The following is a 23,429-nucleotide window of genomic DNA, read 5'->3' as shown; positions in this document are numbered from 1 at the left end:
ACATGGCCGAGCTCCTGCATTACAAGAACATTTTATATAGGTCTCAGTCTTTGTGTCCCTTCAGACTAACATATCTGGCTTGAGACATATGGTAGTTACGTTGGCTGTATATACCGGTCCAACACCAGCTCTTCTAAATATCGTTCACACCACTATGGGCGGGTTCATACCAGCGCCTGATCTCCGTTTTGCAGGTGTTTCCGTTTCCTGCCCCAGAAACTGGACATGTGAATGGGTTTGCAAAAGTGTTCGCCTGTGAGCGTCTTCTGGTCTCTGAGGCAAAACCATTTTTTCTAACCGGACACAAAGTCGGACATGCAGAACTTTGTGTCCGGTTAAAAAATAATTGTTTTGCCGCGGAGAGCAGAAGGCGCTCACCGGCGGACACTGAATGCCAGGTTTCCGTCTTCTGCCGACAGAAAACAGAAACCTGCAAAACGGAGACCTATACTGGTTTACGATGGTGTCAGCTTCCAAATAACTGCACTTCTACTATCTTATACCAACAGGACCCTGTGAAGGCCAACAGCAGAGACAATATAGTTCTTAAAGGGAATGTCCTATTGTTTAAATCACATTTTTAGGATAAACATTTTATTGTAACATAAAACCCAGGAATTCTGAGCTATTACATGGCCTAGTGGCCAGTGTCAGGACTGCAGGATTATTAGGATTTTTTTTTTTTAATATAGATAACATGGACACATTTTTTAAAACCTCATCAAAAATTCATTTAAAAATAAGTTTAACAGAGTTTGATTTAAAAAATAAATTATATTAAGATTTTAGGAAGTGTTACAGAGGCAGGGCTACATGGCAACTTTACAAGGAAACAGCGTAGGAGGGTATATATCTGAAAAGGTATTCTGTGCACTTGTAATTTTAGGGTCAGGACGTTTATTGAGAGAATATACAAAACACACTGCCGTATCCTGTATATTATCCAAATAAATGTTCTTATAACCCTAAAATTGGAGGTGCGCAGAGTACCTATTTGAGAATATACCTTCCTACGTTGTCCCTTTCTATCCTGTGACGCCTAGGACATCTAGACGTATGGTCTTCTGCTGCCACCCTCACCTGAGGAGTTTAGAAGTTGGTATGGATGTTGTGACATCACTCAACACCAGCAAAGGTGAGAGGTCACCAACATTTAAAGGGATCCTACCATTAAAAGTAATTTTTTTGTCCCTACCATGTAGGAATAGCCTTAAGAAAGGCTATTCTTCTTCAACCTTTAGATGTCTTCTCCGGGCCGCCGTTCCATATATAATCCAGTTTTTGTCGGTATGCAAATGAGTTCTCTAGCAGCACTGGGGGCGTCCCCAATGCTGCGAGAAAAATCTCCAGCGCCACCTCCATCTTCTTCAAGAATGGCCTCTTTACGAGTCTTCTTCTGGCGGTGGCTTCAAACTTCTAGGCCTCAGGCAAAGCCGACTGTGCATGCTCGCGGCCAGAAGAAAATGGCCACTTACACAGTATTGTAAGCGGCTATTTTCTTGTGGTCGGCAGGCACGCGCAGTCGGTTTTGCCCGAGGCCTAGAAGTTTGAGCCCACCGCCGGGAAAATACGCTTAAAGAGGCCGTTCTTGAAGAAGATGGAGGTGGCGCTGGAGATTTCTCTCACAGCATTGGGGACGCCCCCAGTGCTGCTAGAGAACTCATTTGCATACCGACAAAAACCGGATTATATATCGAATGGTGACCTGGAGAAGACATCTAAAGGTAGGAGAAGAATAGCCTTTCTTAAGGCTATTCCTATGTGTTGGGGACAAAAATTTACTTTTAATGAAAGGATCCCTTTAACTACGATTCCCTATCTTGGAAAGTTGGGTACATTTCACAATATCACACTATGTGCCACTTGGTATTTGTTTTTTTTCAAGAAGCAACTTTGACCTTGATGAGCGGCCAAAGATTTAGGCGTTCACGACCTTCATGGTGCGTAATAAAAATAAATCTTATTGCATTGCGTCTCACAAGTCAACATGTCCATGTCTCAATGGCTGAGCTACAGTGAAAGAACCTGATGGATTCATGCAACCCTGCGACAGTCATTGCGCCCTCACTTTCATTACATGTGATGGCTTTGAGACGCGTTGTGACCTAAGACAAGATAGGCCTGAATTATTTTATTTTTTCATGTGGATTCGATAGATTTAGTAAAACCGTCATGACAAATGCCCTTGTACAACAGCAGAGACGTTTTATTCTACTTTCCAGTAAGTGCTGTGTTATTCATTTGGATACACATTGTCATAACTTAGACCCGGAGCAATGTACGAAAAGTATCATTTCTGTACATAAAGAACCTGATTTATTTTTACTTAAAAATCTAATTTTTTTTTTTATTATTTTTCCCAATTTTCTCCGTAAAAAATAATATTGTATATTTTAGGAATTTCTTACTTTTTTTTGGCCATTGACCCAAGGTTGTTTGGTATGAGAATCTCCCCATCTATAGGTATAACAGGATGTAACGTTCCCTAATACTATGTATTGGCAGAAGTTACACACAGGACTCTGCTACATCTATAGGTGTACTGACAAATACATTTCCACTCACGTCATGATTTTACGGATGGGTCACCTTAGTGACAGCACTGGCTTATGGGCTCAAAGTACATTATAGTCTTGGGATCAGTTTCGGTATAAATGAACCGGACAATGATGATAATCTGGTCCGCCATAGCCATAACCGGAAAACTGGCCACGTGAACACAGGCTGCGCCATTATCCTCTAAAAACATAGCTGCAACAGAACTCTCATATCTATACACAAATATAACACTATAGAAACCTGCCACCATAAAATATGGAACAGAAATGTATATATACAAAAAATCCACACAAGACGTGACAAGTAAATATAAGAACATGTCTTTAGGTTCTACGAGAAGTCTATATACAAGCAGAGTCCAATGTGGCGCGGTTCTGTCACTCCACAAAGAGGTCGAATTTCTCGGCTTCTTCGAATTGTGCATTCATGGCTGCCGCCCATTCATCCAGAGCCGATACCTTAAAACAGAAAAAGATGAGTGTGCGGTATAATTTTATAAAGCATCATCTACCAATATCAATTTGTCATTTGTTGCCGTATATCATGTGACCAATTCTGTATAAAGATAAAAAAAAACATCATTCTCCACTTCGGTATCCCAATTGTCTCAACTTCATGGTCCAGTGATGGCAGGTCAACAAAGAACGTGACATCCCCTGCCAAGTAGAAACAGTCGTGGGACCAAGTAGTACCAAGTGTGCGTGTGTTTATTCAAAATGGCCGCAACACCCTTATTGTATAAATGCATGATGGTCTAGTCATTTATGGCACACTGAAGATGCTACTGTACAATGAAATAATATGACAACACCAAAGTCTGAGTGCGGAATAGTAATGTATACCAGCAGTGTAATGTGCTGCAGGCACCATCATTGATCGCACACTGAGCTACACAAAGCTCAGTCCAATAATGGATTGCTGCCTATGGCACCTCTCCTGGTTGCTGTGAGTGAAGATGACACCTCATATGTATACACTACGCTGAAGTACAAGAGCAGATTTGTTCCACATGGTACATTAGGTTACATTCTCCGTATATATGTACCACAAGGAAAAAATTACCCTTAAGTTTTTATTTATTAAATGAATGTACAGTATTACATACCACTACAAAGCCAACAAGGCGCTGAATTCAATGCACTGTCAGCGTTCTCGATATGTGCCTAGGTGGTGGAGACATTGTGCCATTAATTTCAGCACCGATATCTCCCCACTGTCAGAAGGGCGGGTCTGGCAGCCTAGCATCATCGCAGAGCTTTAGGGAATGCCTCTCCCCCCCCCCCCCCCCCGATTGTACTCATCCATAGACTTACACTGGGGAAGGGGGTATTCCTCACAGCTCAGCGTTATTGCTGGGTGGTAAGAAACGTCTCCTCTGACCGTACAGGGCTATGTTAGAGAACAGTCCAGTGATGATGCTAGTAGAGATGAGCGAGTACTGTTCGGATCAGCCGATCCAAACAGCACGCTCGCATAGAAATGAATGGACGTAGCCGGCACGCGGGGGGTTAAGCGGCCGGCCGACGTCAAAGCGGAAGTACCAGGTGCATCCATTCATTTCTATGGAGCGTGCTGTTCGGATCGGCTGATCTGAACAGTACTCGCTCATCTCTAGATGCTAGGCTGCAAGACTTGCCCTTCTGACAGTGGGGAGATACCGGTGCTGAAATTAACGGCACTGATACCGGTACACCGGGACACATACCGGTAAAGCCGACAATGTGCTAAATTCATTGCACTGTCGGCTTTCTAGTGGAATATAAAACAGCACAATCATTAGGACATGAAAGGTTCTCTAAGCAGAAAAAGCTTAAAAACAAACAAATTTGGTATCACTAAAATTGTAAAATAGGAAAAGTAACAATGGCACAAACAATTTCCCTTCTTAGCCCTTGGATAGTAAAACCTTGCAGATCGCCCACATGAGTGGGCCCGTAGACCTCATACACATGACGGGTTTACAGATTCGTACTTTACATAAGAATCCGTCCGCTGTTCCTCTACGCACCTCAATCTGTGGAACTTTACGTTTCCTCCTTTTCTGCTTGGCTAGCGCCACCCCAGGGATGTTGAGATCCGGCTCTTCTACCGTCGCCCTCGTGGATGAGCTTTCATTAAATGTCTGTTTCGTTTTCTTATCGACTTTCTTGTTCTCAACTTCCTCTTCCGAGCTCAGAAGTTTATCAAACCCAAAAAGTGACCTCCTCCCCGATTTGGATGTAAAGTTTGGGGTAGAAGTGTCGGATGACTCCGTGTTCCTGGTGGGACTATAGAGGAAGGAGCTGCTGTTCATGGACATCTCCAATCTGCTATAGGAGCGCCGCACTTTCTGAGACATCGCTTTATGTCGGTCATCGTAGGTGGGTGACTGAGGGATATTCAGAGGGATCGGAGATAGGATGTCTATTTTGGAGGTTGTGGATTGGTCTGGCACGCTTTTAGCCATATCTTGGGACTTGTCGAGTGCTGTATTTTCTTTCTCTGCCTTTGGTGTAATCTGTAAAGGAATAACATGTATTTATAGTGAAGCAAAATGTCTAGGTGAGGATTACATCAAAGACGAATCTAATGAGGCCTCAAGCACAAGACCGTAGTTTTTATCTGCAATTGCAGATAAAGTATGGTCACATACATTTCTATGGGCCGTAGTTTTTGCCACTGTATGTCCTGAAGAGCCGCAATATATGGAGCGCGTCCTATACCTGTCCGAATTTGTGGCTCTACTCATTCATTTCAATGTACGAGTCGGTGTAAACCACGAATCCATGTGTCATCCATACTGTGTTTACTGAGCCGTACACTGCATACAGTATACATATATAGTATACAGGTCTTAATGAATTGGCTCTTATATAAGGTAGAAGTATAGACAAAAAGCAGTATATGCTACTATAAGCTATGAATTGCTGCAGCGGAGTAAGGTGTACTAGTTATTCTTATCCCAACCAACTACACTGGGAAGTTGTGTATAATAGCGCTCACCCTTGAACTTCTCCTAGGAGCTTCTGTGACACTCGAAACCTGAAATGGTAAGACATTTTGTTAACTTAACCAGGTACTTGACCAACTAATCTCTTAGTATATGGATTTTACATCATTTCATGTAATGCAGTATTTTTGCTGTGGCTGAAATACTCACTTTTGGGGTGGATTGTGATGCTGCCGGTACAGTGTTAGGATGGGGTGAACTGGAGCAAGGACTGGGTTCTACCGTCTGTGTAGCATTTGGCTTAGATTCAGCAGAGACAAGCGCAGCCTGTAAAATAAAGACAACGCTACTGGATGGATGGATAGGAGATAGATAGATAGATTCAAAGTTACAAAAGTGTGGGACTCACAGCCAACCAGAGCTTGGAAATCCACCAGTAACTTAGTGAACCAGAACCCTGAAAGATTCAACAGGCGGGCACAGATCCGTGCACAAACGGGAACCTTTGGTTAGACAATTCCCAATGATCCACTAAAGCTGACCATCCATTATACTACTCTGTGCCAAACCTGTTATTGTCATAGACATTGGCAGACCAATCTTGAGAAAGCGCAACTCTCCCCCAGTGACAGATTCGGAGAAAGAAGGATCAGACCTATTGGCTTTCAGCAGGCCTAGCCTTTGTGATCCAAGGGGGTCCAGGCACCAAGACCCCTCCGATTGTTGGTGGAAAGGGACAGAGGCACTCAGCTGAAGGCTAAGCTATACGTAAGAGCTTTGGGAACAAATCTACAGAAATGTTTTTGTTTTTTTTCTTTTCTCAATTTTAGAAAACAAGGGGGTAGATTTAGTAAGATTGGCCTTTCGACGTTGGGCTTCATATCTCCTGCACTGGTGGATGGACCGTACCTTCTTATAAGTCAGACACAGCCCCCATTCATAGGCGGCATAGATTTCAGACATCATTTACACCAGTTTTCTAGAGTAAATGATTATAAATCTAAGGTAGTGCGATTTACGTAACCGTTTCTTGCCTTGTATGCCGGAAAACGGACATGCAAGGTATGATAAATGGTTGCAGGTGGACGCAATCTATAAAGAGTTTATCCAGGATTAGACGAAACCTGAATAATAGTGTTAAAATTGTATGAGATCCAAGCCGCTCTTGGATTTGGTTAAAAATTGCAGCAAAATCTTCAACACAAAATAAAAATCACAAATTTCCCCCAATGTGTGTTAGAAGGCGCTTTAGATTTGCACAATTCTGAAGACCTGAGTTGAAACTTACCAGTGTTTTACGAGGCAGGATTTTCTTTGCCGTGACGGATCGTTTCATTACCGCTGCAGGCATCTGAAATAAAGAGCATGTGATACATGAAAGGAAACGGGAGCGATCCTAGTCACCAACTAAGACAGAAAAATAGATTGGAAATGTGAACAAAGCCTAAATTTTATTCACAATAAAGAGCTTGGTCTTATAAAGAGATCTTCTATTTAGATACGCTAGAATGGATGTGACAGTGGGGTTCCCGACACAGTCTGATCCTGCCGCTCCATTGTTGTCTTCTGACAGAAGTCCCTGCCGCACATGACCACAGAGGCCAATCAGTGGCCTCAATGAAGGACACATGATGTCACTACCTGTGATGTCTTGGGTCCCCTACTGAAGGCCACTAGTTGGCCTCAATGGTCATGTGACTGCGGCTTCAGCAGAAGGAGTTTCATTTCAAGACGACATTGAGCAGCAGGACTAGACGGCGATAGGGTGACACCGGAGCACCAGGGACAGACTAATATGATTTTTTTCCCCCACCTCGCCCAGCCTATTTAAAAAAAATACATTTTTTGCACGGAAAACCTCTTTAAATACTGAAAGGCTGAAGATAGGCCATCAATATCTGATTGGTGGGGATATAAGAAACCCCGACCGATCAGCAGCTTTCAGTTGAATGTTGTTTCCTCTTCGCCCACCAGTGATGTCACATATTTGCAGCTCAGTCCCATACAAGTGAGTAGGGTTGAGTTGAATTACCAAGCACAACCACTACACAAAGTACAGCACTGTGCTGATCGGTGGGGGTTCTGGGTGCTGAACTAATACTGATGACCTTCCCTAAGGATAGGTCATCGATATTTCAATACCAGAACATCCCCTTTAACTTGAATGGATGTCATGTAATACCAAACTTCTGCTGCATAGAAAATGCCCTAGCTGGTCATAATTTTGGGAGCGAGACCCAGGCATTTATCTGACACATCTTAGAAGGGACTGTCCCTGATGTGACAACTTCATCAAGAAAATAGCCAAGAAACTCATATCCAAAAAAGGAACTTGCTATTGCTTTAAAGAGGACCTTTCATGGATTTGGGCACAGGCAGTTCTATATACTGCTGGAAAGCTGACAGTGCGCTGAATTCAGCGCACTGTCAGCTTTCTCGATCTGTGCCCCGGGTAAAGCGCTATCGGTCCCGGTACCGTGGCTCTTCACAGTCAGAAGGGCGTTCCTGACAGTCAATGAGGAACGTCTTTCTCCTCAGCAGCACCTATCGCGCTGTACTGTATGAGTGGGGAGGAACGCCCCCTCCCTCTGCTCACAGTGCTCGTCCATAGACGAGTATTATCAGGAGGGGAGGGGGCGTTCCTCCTCGCTCACACTGTACAGTGCTATAAGCGCTGCTGTGAAGAAGGACGTACCTGACTGACTGTCAAGAACACCCTTCTGACTGTAAAAAGCTAAAGTACCGGAACCGAAAGCTCTTTACCCGGGGCACAGAGGGGCTGAATTCAGTGCACTGTTGGCTTTCCAGCAGTATATAGAACTGCCTGTGCCCCAAACCATGAAAGGTCCTCTTTAAACATACCGGGGTGTCTGAAGACTTGTTGAAAGATGAAGAATTTCTCTGGGATCTTCTGGCAGGTGGAGAAGCGATACCTGCAGGGTCAAAAGAAGAAGTGTCAATATAAGACATAAGGTGACAATTTGTTGAAGCCTATTAGATATGGCGATATAATTTACCATTACTGTAAAGAAAAAGGAAGACTCTCATAGTAAGACTGGATATAAATACTTGTACAGTCGACAGCTACTCCCTCCTGACTCCCTCATACACATGCATGCTCTGTTAGGTGAATGGAGTGGAGTAAACTCGATCCTTCATTTTCCCAACATAATTTCTCCGGGTACTGGACTCACAGTATTATAGTCATCTGTGATGCTGGGCTGTGAAGAAAGCCCCCCAACAGTACCCTAACATAACACAGCCTTGTACTATCAGAGGGGGCTTTCCTTACCGTCCAGTGATGACGCTGAGCTGTGAGGAACGCCCTTCTGACAGTGGGGAGAGATTGGCGCCGAAACTAACAGCACCGATATCTCCACCACCAGGCCAGATACTGGGAAAGCCAACAGTGCACTGAATTCAGTTCTAGTATATAAAACCGCACTGTCATGAGGACATGAAAGCTCCTCTTTAAAGTACATGGATGTGAATACACCCTTCTAATTCTAATACATTTTCCGAATTCTTCCTCTTTTTACCAATACTGGCATCAGCCCAAAGTGACGATTTGGCGGCCATGAAGTCTTGGTGCTACCATAGTGTAAATGTCCCGGTAGACCAAACACCACACTGCCATATGTGTACACTATATATTCTCCTGTATACCACAACCGCTCCTCCCGTCACCATTTGCTTCTACACAAGCTCACTTGAGACCCTGGTTTGTTTATACTTAGACTTTGCACAACCTTGGATCTTGGTCCATGTATTCTGATTTTGTTCAGGTCGGTTATTTCAATATTTGCCAGTCTCTACCTGCGGTTTTATTTAGACCAAACTCGTCCAAATCGGAACTTCAGCCCCCAGAGTATAACAGAGGCCCAGGGGAGGCGAGCAAACATGGAAAACAAGGTTACTCTGTTTGTGTGGGTGACGGTGCCGTTCCTTGTTCTTTTCAGCTCTTCTGGGGTCAGAGATTAGGGCTCAGCAGGTTACGTTGCGTCACCCATGTGACTTCTGAGACCCAATCACAGGCCAAAGACAGCAGGGAGTTGTGCCAAAACTCAGGAGAAGTGAGTAACACTCCCTAGGGACTCCGATTATTATACTCTGAGGAATCCCCAGAATGTAATAGCAGTTCCGTTTCGTCCATGATGAGTCCGAATGAAAATAATTAGGAATTCACAAGAATTTGGTCTGTACATCAAAGGGCTATGACATCATAAAGTACCATCACCTGCTGTCACCTCCACCCACCGGCGTGTCCTCCATGTCCCCACAACAGTCCTCAACCTTATGTCAGCTGATGCTTTGTGATGTGACATCTTCATACATTGTTATTCTGCCCAGGTGCTGGGACGGGTATTACATCCCGGCTAATATTGGACACAGGTCGCCCCAGCTAATGTTATATAACTATACCAAACACAGACAGACCCTGAGCCGGTACAGACTAAGCGCCCACAACCTGGAGATGGAGACGGGGCGACACAGGCAGACGTACAAGCCACGGGAGAACAGACTGTGCCAGCACTGTGACCAGGGGGCCCTAGAAGAAGAGACCCATTTCCTGCTACACTGCACCAAATACTCAGCTGTGAGGGCCGTCTTCTACCAAAGACTCTCTGCCCACATCCCAGACATCATATCTGCAGACGAGAAGAGGAAACTCTACATCCTACTGATAGAAGAAGAGGCCACTGTGGAGATCGCTGCCCAATACGTGTCCAGCTGTCACCAAACCAGAGGAAGATGAGACTCCATGGACTGTTATACCCCAAACCACCTCCCCATATAGCGGTCACCAACTAAGAGGAAGATGAGACTCCATGGACTGTTATACCCCAAATCAACCACCCCACCCCCATCACTCCCCCCACACACTTTACTAGCTTTGGCAATGGCAAATATCTATTTGGACGTGCCAATGAAGCCTGTCTGATTTGATAGAGGGCACCATCCTCTCAACCAAATTGGAGTTCTCAGCTACTCCCGTTAATCACGAAGACCGCAGATTGGACGCCATTGTAGTTCCAACATAACCAGAATCACATGACCTCATCATTGCGGGTTAGGTAGAAGTCACTGGGATGGTTCGAACAGGAATATAGAAGGTGGTTGATGTGAACTAATTGGATTTGGGGACATCTTAATTTTTAACACCACAATCCCTGACAGCCCATAGAACATGTATGTATGTATATATATATATATATATATATATATATATATATATATATATATATATATATATATTACAATATATGAGGGATCCCAGGTCGTCCATGTAATAGTCTGAGCACTAGATGCCCCGTGTATGTCTATGAGGGGTAGGTTGGTGGGTAGGGGGCACTTACTGTCTTTGCCCCAGGTGACCATGCCTCGGCTGCTGCCCCTTTTCTTCCGATCAGACATGGCGGAGGCTCCAGATCTCGGCTTGTCCTTCTTCTGCGCTGTGTGACGTCGTAAGGGCTGCTGCAGGGTACAATGGACGCTTATGTATTACCGCCCGGTGTAAACAAGGTCCATACAAGATTACATAACGCACCGCCGCACACCTCGCCCAGGACTCGGCTTCTTTCGCTCCCACGAACCCTAATATATATCGTCTCTCACGGATCGGACGACTACCTAGAGATAAATCCGATCACACAGCGATCACACAAAACCTCTCCGCCGACCAGGTCGTAGAAAATGGTTCAAACGTCCCGCGCCCGCTCTGCTCCAGGAACAGGAAGTGACGTCGTGACATCTCGTCCAGCGCCATATTGCTTGGGGAGGAAGTGACGAGGAGGATGCTGCGCCCTGAGACTGAGGCTGTCACTGTCACCAGGAAGAGACGTGGCAGATACCAGTCAGACTGAGGGGAATAGGGAAAATATCCCGGGGTGAGAGGAAGTGTGTGTAGGGTGTAATGGGCAGAGGAGAGAAGAGGACGCGTGTACTGTAATACGGAGGAGAAACGGAGGGCGAGGACAACACGGAAGTGGGGCGGGAGTGACCCTGGCAGTGTGAGGTATGTCTGAGAGTCCTGTATGTGGGGCTGGGGGATTATAGCTACACCAGATATATACACAGTGTGTGTCTGCTGCTCTCTGTTATCAGCCATTTCAGGCTGGGGGAGGGGCAGGCTATTGTCTGCATCAGTGACATGACTGACAGGTGACATATGGGTGATGTATGCCCCCAGTCATTGCCCAGTGTGGGTGGTGACACTATGGAGGTTCAGATGGCAGAAAATGAGGAGGAATTATAGGTAAACCTGTCCCTGTGCCTGATTCTATAATGTGAATGGGCCCAAGTGATAACCAGGTGGAAATAATCCGGGCCTGAGTTATATCCAGCCTAGAATAATCCGGGCCCGAGTTATATCCAGCCTAGAATAATCCGGGCCCGAGTTATATCCAGCCTAGAATAATCCGGGCCCGAGTTATATCCAGCCTAGAATAATCCAGGCCCAAGTAATATCCAGCCTAGAATAATCCAGGCCCAAGTAATATCCAGCCTAGAATAATCCAGGCCCAAGTAATATCCAGCCTAGAATAATCCAGGCCCAAGTAATATCCAGCCTAGAATAATCCAGGCCCAAGTAATATCCAGCCGAGAATAATCAAAGTTTCACTTCCATCAACGTGCAAGCAGCGGCGCCCAGGGATTGGATTTTCCTGTAGCCACATCCGGGTACATAGCGTGCCGCTACCCCTATACGGGCAGGATTGTGGCATGAACGAGCCGTCTTCATTGACTGAAATGTCATAACATGATGAAAGCTAGATAGAAGTTAGTTTATTTTTTCAATACAAGATAATGTTCTGTGCGCGAGATTTTATCTTCCTTTGAAAAAATAAACAAGATGGCAGAAAGCTTTGTTTAACGTTACAGTCGGTGGCGATGGACGCAGACTGAATGTGCACCGGCCACATACTTTATTCTCTTAGTTTTTCAGTCTGTTGTTCTGAACAATAAGATCTATGGACTAAACTACACGTGGTGATGCCTAAGCCTTGGTTCACATGATGTGGTCTGTGTGAGTGCCGGATTTCCCAGCCTGAACAGTGTTCAGATAGAGGGACTCCTAAAATAATAGTTATTTGCTCCGTATAACATACTGTTCTGTAATGTAATAACTACAGGACAGTGTGCAGGGACTCCTAACATAATAGTTATCTGCTCCCTATAACATACTGTCCTATAATGTAATCACTATAGGACGGTGTGCAGGGACTCCTAGCATTATAGATGATCCTTATAGGTTTAATAAGTTTTTTGATAAGCAACCTGCCTGATCTACAGGTGAATTCCTCCCAAACCTCTCAATGAATTAATAGGAAGGTGATGATGCTGCAGCTCTTTGGAGGTGGTCTGTGGATTGTCCTTGACTCTTCTCACCATTCTTCTTCTCTGCCTTTCTGATATTTTTCTTGGCCTGCCACTTCTGGGCTTAACAAGAACTGTCCCTGTGGTCTTCCATTTCCTTACTATGTTCCTCACAGTGGAAACTGACAGGTTAAATCTCTGAGACAACTTTTTGTATCCTTCCCCTGAACAACTATGTTGAACAATCTTTGTTTTCAGATCATTTGAGAGTTGTTTTGAGTAGCCCATGATGCCACTCTTCAGAGGAGATTCAAATAGGAGATCAACTTGCAATTGGCCACCTTAAATACCTTTTCTCATGATTGGATACATCTGGCTATGAAGTTCAAAGCTCACTGAGGTTACAAAACCAATTTTGTGCTTCAGTAAGTCAGTAAAAAGTAGTTAGGGGAATTCAAATCAATAAAATAAGGGTGCCCATACTTTTGCACCGGTCAAATTTTGGTTTAATGCATATTGCACATTTTCTGTTAGTACAATAAACCTCATTTCAATCCTGAAATATTACTGTGTCCATCAGTTATTAGATATATCAAACTGAAATGGCTGTTGCAAATACCAAAATATTTAGAACTAAAAATGATTAAGATTAATAGGGGTGCCCAAACTTTTTCATAGGACTGTATATTGGGTTGGATTTATTATATGTTTTGTTTTCTGGTGTACAAGACATAAAAAGTCGCAAGGTTTTTTTTTTGTTTTTTTTTTTTTTTTTTAACAAAATCAGGGTTTTCAGGTGACCTATTTGGGTTACTAAGACTAGACTTTGACTTTGCCAACGAATCGCTTTGTACGACCAAAGATTGCCACGTTGTCCTCCAACTCCTTCGCTGATGTCGGTGAATGGATTTGTATTGTGACCCCCTAGTGTGCCATTCACAAGAATATTGATCTGTTTCGTGACACTCTCGGCCGCCCAATAAAACTCCATTAACTAAACATTAGTGAAGGAGTCGCAGGTTCGGCTTCTAAAATGCACCATGGGTCATTAAAAAAAAAAAAAAAACACATCAAGAAATTTTTGTGCAAATCCATCCTTGTAGCAAGCACCTCATACAAGATCGCAACCCACTTATGATTTTGGCTCAAAAATACTGTTACAAAATTCTGAATCTATATAACAGTGACGTCACTTTTTTCATTTTTGCACCTGCTCTGAAAGAATAAGCGAGAGATGGAATCTGATTTGTTACAATTGGTATCAGTGAGTGTGAAATGCGGCGCTATAACATAGGTGATGCCGCTTCTCTCCATCGGCACCACCTATAGGTGTGTCCAGGCATTGCTGAATCATTTCTGCTGTCACCCTAGTTGACAGGCCTGTAATTTAGTGATGTAAATAATCTGTAAATCTCCTATTCATCATTCCTTTAGGCTGGTCTTACACGGCCGTAATGTAAGTCCGCAAATGGTCCACAATTGAGAATTTTCAATTGTGGACACATTGTATTCAATGCGGCCTCTTACACCACCGGATATTTTATCCGTGGTGTGGCCGGGCCGCAACCGTGGTCCGCAATTTATAGGACATGTCCGTAATGGCCGTGAATTGTGGCACTGCACGGACTCGCCCATAGAACACTATGGGCGAGTGTGGCAGGACACGGACGTCTGCGGAGTCTATGTTGCCGATCAGCAACTTGCGGACCGTACATTCAATACGGTCGTGTCAGACCAGCCTCACTCTTTGTTAGCCGTAGGTTTATGCCATTACAGATCTTGCAGTCCTGTGTCACAGTTTTGCATACAGTATGTCAGTGACAGTGATAAATAAATCCGCCACATGTAAAGGTAAAAATAAGAAGGTGGGAACGTAGCATGGCGTACACCTAAAGTAACACACCATCCGTCCTATCCTATCCTAGAAATTATGCAATCATTTTCCTTCATACTCTCATCGATCACATATGGATAAAACCAACCTAAGAATAGGTCATCAATATATAACCCCCCCCCCAAAAAAAAAAAAAAAAAAAAAAAAACTTTAAGCCAAGGCCACATGTTGTTTTTATCTTTTCTGTGTTTTTAAAGCCAAAGCTGTAAGTGGATGTTAAAGAGAACATTTCACCATTTGGGGCACATGCGGTGTAATGCACCGCTAGAAAGCCGACGGAGCTCTGAATTCAGCGCACTGTCGGCTTTCCCTTTCTGGGACCCCGGTGAAGAGCTATCGGTGCCGGTACCGTAGCTCTTCACTGTCAGAAGGGCAATTGTGTCAGTCAGTCAGGAACGCCCTTCCTCACAGCAGCGTCTATAGCACTGTACTGAGAGCAGTGAGGAACGCCTCTCTCCCCTCATGATAGTGCTCGTCCATAGATGAGCACTGGGGGGCGTTCCTCACTGCTTAGCATCATGGCCGTGTCTGTCACATGACCATGGACTGTATAGCACATGACCAGGGACTGTATATCACATGACCACAGACTGTATATCACATGACCACGGACTGATTTTTATCCACTGAAAGTAAGCAGAATGAAAAACAGCAATATTAATATCCCTTTTTAAAATTTATGAGTAAATTGACAACTAGGTGTTACCAGTTGGGGGCGTGTCCCTAGACAGTCTGACATTGTCTAATCGGTGCTGCCAGTGGCAGAGTACAGGAACACGCCCCTTTGAGGAATACTATAGGATGACACTTATTTACTTACACGGACCTGACTGGTCTTCTTCAAAGTTAAACTAGAAGACCCTGAGAGCTGCCGCTACACCCCCATCCCTGGAGCTCGGCTCATGTGCGTTAGTTTTGGGCAATTCTCAATGCTAGCTTCTTAGCTAAGACCAGTAGTGCGGCCCAATTAGGTTTTTTTTTTCTATAGAAAAGAAAATGTCATCAAAAACTTGACAAAACTTTGTAGACACATGGAGGAGATTGTGAGGCCTACCTAGGACAGTGAGTGATGACAGCGCCGTGGATTATGTTGGCGCTATATACGTAAATAAATATAACCTACGGGCCTATAGGTTTCCGCTAGGGCAATAATCTGGATCCCTTATCGTGGATTACACACATTAGGCCCATTTACAATCACTCGCCTTAAAGGGAGTGAATCTGATACTATATATTGGAGAGTGTTAATATAGTATTTAAAGGGCTATTCCCTCCTTGGACATGTCTTGTGGATTACTCATAAATGTCTGATCGTTGCTGGTTTAACCCCTGAGTCCCTGTCACGATGTGATCAGCATATTGTTGGGGGACCTGTTTAATAATAATAATAAATTGAATAACTTTTTGATACACATTTTCTGCCCATCTCTCTGACAGGAGCGTCTGCCATCATGGGTCTCTGCAAGTGTCCCAAGAGGAAAGTGACCAATCTGTTCTGCTTTGAGCATCGTGTAAATGTCTGTGAACATTGTCTGGTGGCCAATCATCCAAAGGTGAGGATCGTATTGTTACTGTGCAAATTCTGAGATTATGACTGTCCCCTCTTAACCCCTTCCATATATTATATTTATAGCCGTCCTTTAAAGAACTTTATTCAATGTGTCGCCTTCAGATGGAGATTAGTGATATAAACCCTACAGTCCTAATATTAGGCATGGGGGTCACAGATCAGATACCAATATAGGTAGTCTCCAATGGTTTAACCCCTTAGATACAGTGGTACATAATAACTATAGCATCTAAGTTCAGTGTCCCACATATCATGACCCCATTGTACCCCTGCATTGTGATCACAGGTGCTGTTGCTTTACTATGACAGCCAGGGACCTTACAAAAACTTGACATGATAGTGGACCTTGAAAAAGTCCTTTTTTCATAACCAAGTTTACACCCAAGGGTAATTCGTTTTCACAGATCTCTCATAGACCTGAGTCTATTGAGGATCCGTGAAATCAGATCGTTCACACAGACTATTAAAACAGCAGTTGTATGAATAGATCCATTAAAACCTACGGGACCGTGTAGAGTCCGCTAGTACGCAGCTATTGCATTCTGGTATGTGGATGAACACTAAATGAGATTGTAAGAGCCCCCAGGAGGGCAGAGCAAGGGCCACATAACAAGGCATTGGACAGCTCTGACAAATTCCATATTGAGCAAGATGGAGCAGCCTGCAGTGTATGGGCGGTTCACATCTGCGCCCAATCTCCGCTTTAGCCAATCCGACGGGTTTCCGTCTTCTGCTCGAGACACTGGACAGGAGACGGAAACCCGGCGGTCAGTTTTCAAACCCATTCACTTGAATGGGTTTGCAAAGTGATCACCCGTGTGCGTGTTCTGCCTCTCCACAGCCAAACTGTTTTGTTTTTTTTTGTTGGATATGCAGGACTTTGTGACCAGTTAAAAAAAAAAAACGGTTTCGCTTTGGACAGGTAGAAAACGCACACAGGTGGTTACATTGCAAACCCATTCAAGTGAATGGGTTTGAAAACTGACCGCTGGGTTTCCGTCTCCTGTCCAGTATCTTGGGGCAGAAGACGGAAACCCACCGGTTTGCGCAAACCGGACACTGGGTGCAGATGTGAACCCGCCCTATGTGAAAACAGCTGAAAATATTTAACAAAGACCTGTTAGAAAAATGTCTTTCATTCCAAGGTACAATGCAATGCCAAAAATATACCTTAATAACGAAATCTGTGGTAATAAGCATTTAAAGCGATATATTTGTGTTGTCTGTTCCAGTGCATTGTTCAGTCGTACCTACAGTGGCTTCAGGACAGCGACTACAACCCGAACTGTCGTCTGTGTAACACTCTGTTGTCTTCTAAAGAGACTGCTCGCCTTGTATGTTACGGTAGGAGATGCTATATTCCTTGTATGAAATGATAACTTTAGTTATAAATAAATTGTCAGCTCTTTGGGCAGGAATTCATCCACATTCTTTGGTTTAAAGAGGTTCTTTGGTTTCTGTGGGGGTCCGGCACCCGGGATCTCTGCAGATGGCTGATACTGGGGCAGCACTGCAGTACGTACGCTCGCTGCTACGTTTTGCAAGCCAGCAGTCATAGAAACCAATAACGCTTTTAAGCCCCAGCATGTCAATTATTGCTTTGATAATTGACATGCTGATGATAAGATAAGATATTCCTTTAATAGTCCCACCATGTTGCAGCAGCATAGATAACACAGTAATATAGTTCAAGAAATAAAACATACAAGCTCATAGCAGATAGAAAATAAGAGGAGTCATAGCGACTAAGAAGAAATAGAAAGACTTCAGGATCATTTAGTTCTCTGTGCGGCGTGATCTTCGCTTAGCCTGATGTTGATTATACAGCCTGACCGCAGAGGGAGGTAGGACCTCCGATAGAGCTCATTTGATGATATGACCTTAGAATTGGTGGCTATATGATAACTGGCAGCCCCCAAAATCAGATGTTTGAAGCTAATTCCCATTCAAATAAATGGCACTGAGCTGCAATACCCAGCCCAGCCACAAGACAAGGTACGGCACTGTGTTTGTTAAGCAGTGAAGAGACCCCAGCATTTGTCCAACTGCTGTATCCTCTCCAAATAACCGATCATCAATATCATAACCACTTTAATATTAAAAAAAAAAAAACGAAGATCCCTTTCTACAAAGTTTAAGATTCTCTTCTGTTTTATGGTTTTTCTTCAGATTTATTCCATTGGTCTTGTTTGAATGACCTGGCTGCACAGCTACCACCAAACACGGCGCCTGCCGGGTACCAATGTCCAAGCTGTCAAGGGCCCATCTTTCCCCCTAGCAATCTCGTCAGCCCAGTGGCCTCCACCCTACGAGAGAAGCTCTCTACAGTGAACTGGGCTCGGGCCGGGCTGGGCCTCCCTTTGGTGAGTTACCGCTAAGAAGGAATTGTCTTTGTACTTGACCTTCTTCCACTGTCTTATTACCTTGATATGTATTTTATGCAGATAGACATTTATATATATTTTTGTTGATAGATTGAAGAGCCTGCAGCTGTCGAGGAGGTCGCAGATCATGATGTCACAGATTACAGGGACTGGTCAGTTGTCAATTGTGAGTGTTTTATAACCTATAATCTTAAATATAATCCAGATAATGTTGTGAGTTTCAGTAGTGACTCTTGCCTGTATTTGCTTCCCTTGCAGCCACCTCTTCTGACCATATGTCGGACAGCTCGGAGATACCACAGCAGTCCGGGTATCTGTACAGTTCTGCACCTACCTCCACGGCTCAGCATGGCTTATCTGGTGGCATGGCAAAAGACCACGCTGTGATGATTGGAGATGGCGGAGCTGATAGTGTTACTATCAATGCAGGTATGGATATGTTTACCTTAATGGGATTTTGCTGTTAAAGACACTTTTTTGAAGTGTCAGATCGCTGAGTGTCTGACCTGAAGGCTGAGACCCCCAGTGATTAAGAGAACAGGGGACCACATGTCCACCATTGCATGCCTCCTATCACGTGAATGAAACAAGGGCGTTCCACGACCTGCACTCCATTCACTGCTATGGGGCTCTTGGACCGGTCCGACCCCTGGAATCGGACCCTATTCTTTGAATGGGGGAATAAGTGTCTTTCATGGTAAAGTCTCTTTAATATTCAGTTGCCACGCAGCAATAGCCTACTGAGGCAAGAGTATAAGTGGGCCATGGCTGCATGATGTTACATTATAAAGTGTAAGTAACGTCTGGATTGGCAGTGCTAGATTGCTATGTAGAATGATGGCGGTACATGATGAAATAGCACAGAAGGCTAGGATGATCCGATTACCAATAGCACATGGCAGCTTTTGACCACACAAAAGTCGCCGTGAATGATAGTGAATGCAGTCGTGCTTTAATTCAGTAGCATTAGATTTCTGCTGACTTTCCAAACACATTGCAGTGTAACCCCATTCACTATCATTTGGCACAGTATAGTAACAGGACATCTTATGTTGTGTGACTGTGTTACCCCAGCCTATGGGTACAGACATGAAGTGGCTGCCGAGTATCTTCAGTATTATGGCCATGTCTCGGTGACTTTCACTGGTTTACATAAACCAAACTTAGATCTCCATAGAAGTCTAGGATGACCTATGTTTGGTTCATTCAGTGACAGGAGATAGGAGTAGTGCAGTTTTAATATTAAGCTAAAATACCGACACTTTACATAACACGGCCCTAATGTTGTACTTACGTGGCTGTTTCCATCAGTCTTATAGACTTTGTGGGGGGGGGGTTAGCCGTGGCAAAATCAAGTTAAAGAGGACTTTTCATCAGATTGGGCACAGGCAGTTCTATATACTGCTGGAAAGCTGACAGTGCGCTGAATTCAGCGCACTATCGTCTTTCCCGGTCTGTGCCCCAGGTAAAGCGCTATCGGTCCCGGTACCGTAGCGCTTTACAGTCAGAAGGGCGTTTCTGACAGTCAGTCAGGAATGTCCTTGTTCACAGCAGCACCTATCGTGCTGTAGAGTGTGAGCGGGGAGGAACGCCTCCTCCCTCTGCTCACAGTGCTCGTCCATAGACGAGTATTATCAGGAGGGGAGGGGGCGTTCCTCCCCGCTCACGCTGTACAGCGCTATAGGCGCTGCTGTGAACAAGGACATTCCTGAGAGACTGTCAGAAATGCCCTTCTGACTGTAAAGCGCTACGGTACCGGGACCAATAGCGCTTTACCCGGGGCACAGATCGAGAGAGCCAACAGTGCGATGAATTCAGCGCACTGTCAGCTTACCAGCAGTATATAGAACTGCCTGTGCCCAAATCGGTGAAAGGTCCTCTTTAAAGTTGAGGCGTTTTCTGCTTCCTACATATTATGTCATCAATATGTGATCAGTGAAGGTTTGACACCCAGGACCCTCACAGATCAGCTGGCTAAAGAGGCTGCAGCTTTTGGGTGAGCGTTTTGGGGGCTGGTGAATTCCTTTAAATGGAGTAACAGGATTTATTTTTACCTTCTGTAGGCTCAACCTCTAGAAAGATTTATGACACTCGAGACGTTGCTGCCTCACAAGACACCGTGATTGACTTTGATGATGACAAATACAGGAGGAGACCCACTTTAAGTTGGTTGGCACGGATTCTCCGGTAAGTTGCTTGCATATGCCATTGGATACTACCTTGAACAATGTTTTAGCTATAAAGGGGTTCCCTTATCTGCTGCCCGACACAGCCAGCCAGTCACTTGCGCCACACTGATGATGGGCAATAACCCCAAAACTGCTCTTCCTTATGGAGGAGATCTTCTGCCTTGATTATTGTTCCCAGATTATGCCACTAGGTTGTATTGAACGTCATGTAGGGAGGGATCTGTAGGGAGCTACCTCCTAGAAGGTGGTTCTAGTGCAAGTTCCTCTTTTGGTCAAGAAGGTCTTATTTGCATATTCCTTTCCCAGAATTCTTGGCAGGGCTCTGCTACATCTATAGAAAGAAAAAAATCCTCAACACACAAGCAATCCAGTACAGTTAAGGACGGGTTCACATCTGCGCCCGGTCTCCGCTTTCAGGTTTCCGTCTTCTGCCGACAGGAGACTGAAACCCGACAGTCAGTGTCTGCCCGTGAGCGTCTTCTGCTCTCCGCGGCAAAACCGGTGTTGTTTTTTTTTTACCGGACACAAAGTCCTGCATGTCCGACTTTGTGTCCAGTTAAAAAACAACCTGTTTTGCTGCGGCGACCACAAAACGCTCAAGGGCGGTCACTTTGCAAAGCCATTCAAATGAATGAGTCTCCTGTCCAGTTTCTCGGGCAGAAGACGGAAACCTGAAAGCGGAGACCGGGGCGCAGATGTGAACCCGCCCCAAATCTGTATGTTACTTGCATTGTGTCTTCTAAGGACAAAGTAACATTGTCCTGGATTGTCCTAGACACATCACTATGTTCCATGTGATTGACCCGGCGAATAATGACCCCTTCTATTTCATTGCAGCAATCGCACTGGATCAAAGTCACGGCCGGTGTCCACCAAACAGCGGTTCCTGGTTGTTCTTATTATTGGTATACTGGGCTTTGTAACTCTCATTCTACTCATGTCAAAATACGGCAGAGCGTCAGCTGACAATGACCCGAACCTTAACCCCCTGTTCAACCCTCACATCCGAATTGGTCAGGAGTAGATCTCGCTGTAGCATTCCAGGGGAAGAAGAAAGAAATGAACCTTGTCCCCTCCACAAATTAGATATATGGAGTCCCTGGTGGAGAAGAGCATTGGTGATCTTATTTGCTGGATTGGCCTTGAGTCTCTGAACATCTTTACACTGTGCCCTTATGGCCTTTCTGCTAAGGAGGACATGGCGGTAGTGTCTTCTACCTAGAAAACAGACTTGGAGATTGGAGGCATTAGCTGGTCCATGAGCGGTGGGATCCTTTTGTGCCTTTGCAGATGGCACGACGACACACAATGTACCACGTCAGACATCATAGAAGTCTTGTGTACGACCTGTATTCTTTGCTCCTTGGTTTAATTTAATAATCATTTTCTGTGTATTGTGGAAATTTCACATTTGGAGATTTGCAACAATAATAACCTAATCTACAAGTAGGACTGGATGTGACGTTCTCTGTACAGGAGGGGTTTTCTTAGTGAATATCTTGTAATATTTTCTCATGTCTCTGGTTCATACTTATACCCTGAAAGGAACCAGAAGGAGCCAGTGCTGCAAGATGGATTGGATAAGAACAGTGTTTGGGGTTTTTTTCTTACTTTTTTAGGCTTCATATTTCCTTAGTTAGATATTATTTGTGTTAGCGAGACTAACAGACACTACAGCATTATAAAGGATCACTAATAGACATGGGTTCACATACTTATTTATGACAGATTGTTGGTTTCCGGGTGCGTTGTGATAAGTTTTATGCAGGTCTGTTGACTTAAAGGAGATGTCGGAGTTGTTGGGTTTTTTCTTTAGACTCAGAATGGGTTAACAGAAATTAAAGGGATCTTATCACTCAGACATGATTTTTTCTAAGTACCACGTCAGAATAGCCTTAAAAAAGGCTATTCGTCTCCTACCTTTCGTCGTCTTCTCCGCGCCGCCGTTCACCTACAATCCCAGTTCTTGTCGGTATGCTAATGAGCTCTCTCTCAGCACTGGGGGCGGGCCCCATCGCTTATACAGCACTGGGGGTGTACTCAATGCTGCGAGAGAACTCTCTCCAGTGCCGCCTCCTCTTCTTCAGCAGCGTCATCTTCAGCCTCTTTTTCCGGCGGTGGCTTCTAACTTCTAAGGCCTCGGGCCTTTGGCAGAGCAGACTGCGCATGCCCACAGGCCACGAGAAAATGGCCGCTTCCAATACTGTTCAAGCAGCCATTTTCTTGTGGCCTGTGGGCATGCGCAGTCTGCTCTGCCCTAGGCCTTAGAAGTTACAAGCCACCGCCGGAAGCAGAGGCTGAATATGACGCTGTTGAAGAAGAGGAGGCGGCGCTGGAGAGAGTTCTCTCGCAGCATTGGGGACGCCCCCAGTGCTGTATGAGCGCTCGGGCCTGCCCCCAGTGCTGCGTGAGAGCTTATTAGCATACTGACAACAATGCGGAGAAGACGACGAAAGGTAGGAGACGAATAGCCTTTCTTAAGGCTACTCCGACGTGGTACTTAGAAAAAATCATGTCTGAGTGATAGGATCCCTTTAAAGTAAGTCACTGACATCTACCCCGTGCCCTAACACTCCCATACCAAATA

The 23,429-nt window shown here is 44.6% G+C and overlaps 2 protein-coding genes across 3 annotated transcripts; one reads left to right on the top strand and one right to left on the bottom strand.

Annotated features, from left to right (window-relative positions):
- Positions 1-2,931: 2,931 nt before the first annotated feature.
- On the bottom strand, positions 2,932-11,154 carry CDCA5 (cell division cycle associated 5). The gene is made up of 7 exons (XM_075280501.1): positions 10,846-11,154; positions 8,351-8,421; positions 6,777-6,839; positions 5,699-5,815; positions 5,542-5,580; positions 4,568-5,056; positions 2,932-3,017 (listed from the first exon to the last, which is right to left on the bottom strand). The coding sequence occupies exons 1-7, from the start codon at positions 10,901-10,903 to the stop codon at positions 2,937-2,939; spliced, it is 918 nt and encodes a 305-aa protein (XP_075136602.1). The 5' UTR covers positions 10,904-11,154; the 3' UTR covers positions 2,932-2,936.
- Positions 11,155-11,271: 117 nt separating this feature from the next.
- Positions 11,272-22,930, top strand: ZFPL1 (zinc finger protein like 1). Of its 2 annotated transcripts, none has more exons than XM_075281427.1 (8): positions 11,272-11,504; positions 16,137-16,252; positions 17,502-17,613; positions 18,439-18,632; positions 18,744-18,819; positions 18,912-19,058; positions 20,708-20,840; positions 21,680-22,930. In XM_075281427.1, the coding sequence occupies exons 2-8, from the start codon at positions 16,151-16,153 to the stop codon at positions 21,864-21,866; spliced, it is 951 nt and encodes a 316-aa protein (XP_075137528.1). In that variant the 5' UTR covers positions 11,272-11,504; positions 16,137-16,150; the 3' UTR covers positions 21,867-22,930. The 2 variants fall into 2 exon arrangements, with proteins under 2 accessions (XP_075137528.1, XP_075137527.1); XM_075281426.1 differs by having other exon boundaries at positions 18,912-19,082; positions 20,717-20,840; positions 21,680-22,929.
- Positions 22,931-23,429: the final 499 nt, after the last annotated feature.

Source organism: Leptodactylus fuscus, chromosome 7, assembly GCF_031893055.1.
Source record: "Leptodactylus fuscus isolate aLepFus1 chromosome 7, aLepFus1.hap2, whole genome shotgun sequence".
In the NCBI taxonomy this organism is placed as follows: Eukaryota; Metazoa; Chordata; class Amphibia; order Anura; family Leptodactylidae; genus Leptodactylus; species Leptodactylus fuscus.
This window is presented reverse-complemented; position numbering and strand designations above follow the sequence as displayed.

Coding starts and splice junctions, on each gene's coding strand:
- CDCA5 (XM_075280501.1), bottom strand. CDS start 10,903: ATGTCTGATCGGAAGAAAAGGGGCAGCAGCCGAGGCATGGTCACCTGG. Junction 6,840..8,350: donor ACAAGTCTTCAGACACCCCG/GTATGTTTAAAG, acceptor TCTTTATTTCAG/ATGCCTGCAGCGGTAATGAA. Junction 5,581..5,698: donor CATCACAATCCACCCCAAAA/GTGAGTATTTCA, acceptor TTACCATTTCAG/GTTTCGAGTGTCACAGAAGC.
- ZFPL1 (XM_075281426.1), top strand. CDS start 16,151: ATGGGTCTCTGCAAGTGTCCCAAGAGGAAAGTGACCAATCTGTTCTGC. Junction 19,083..20,716: donor TAGTGTTACTATCAATGCAG/GTATGGATATGT, acceptor TACCTTCTGTAG/GCTCAACCTCTAGAAAGATT. Junction 20,841..21,679: donor TGGTTGGCACGGATTCTCCG/GTAAGTTGCTTG, acceptor ATTTCATTGCAG/CAATCGCACTGGATCAAAGT.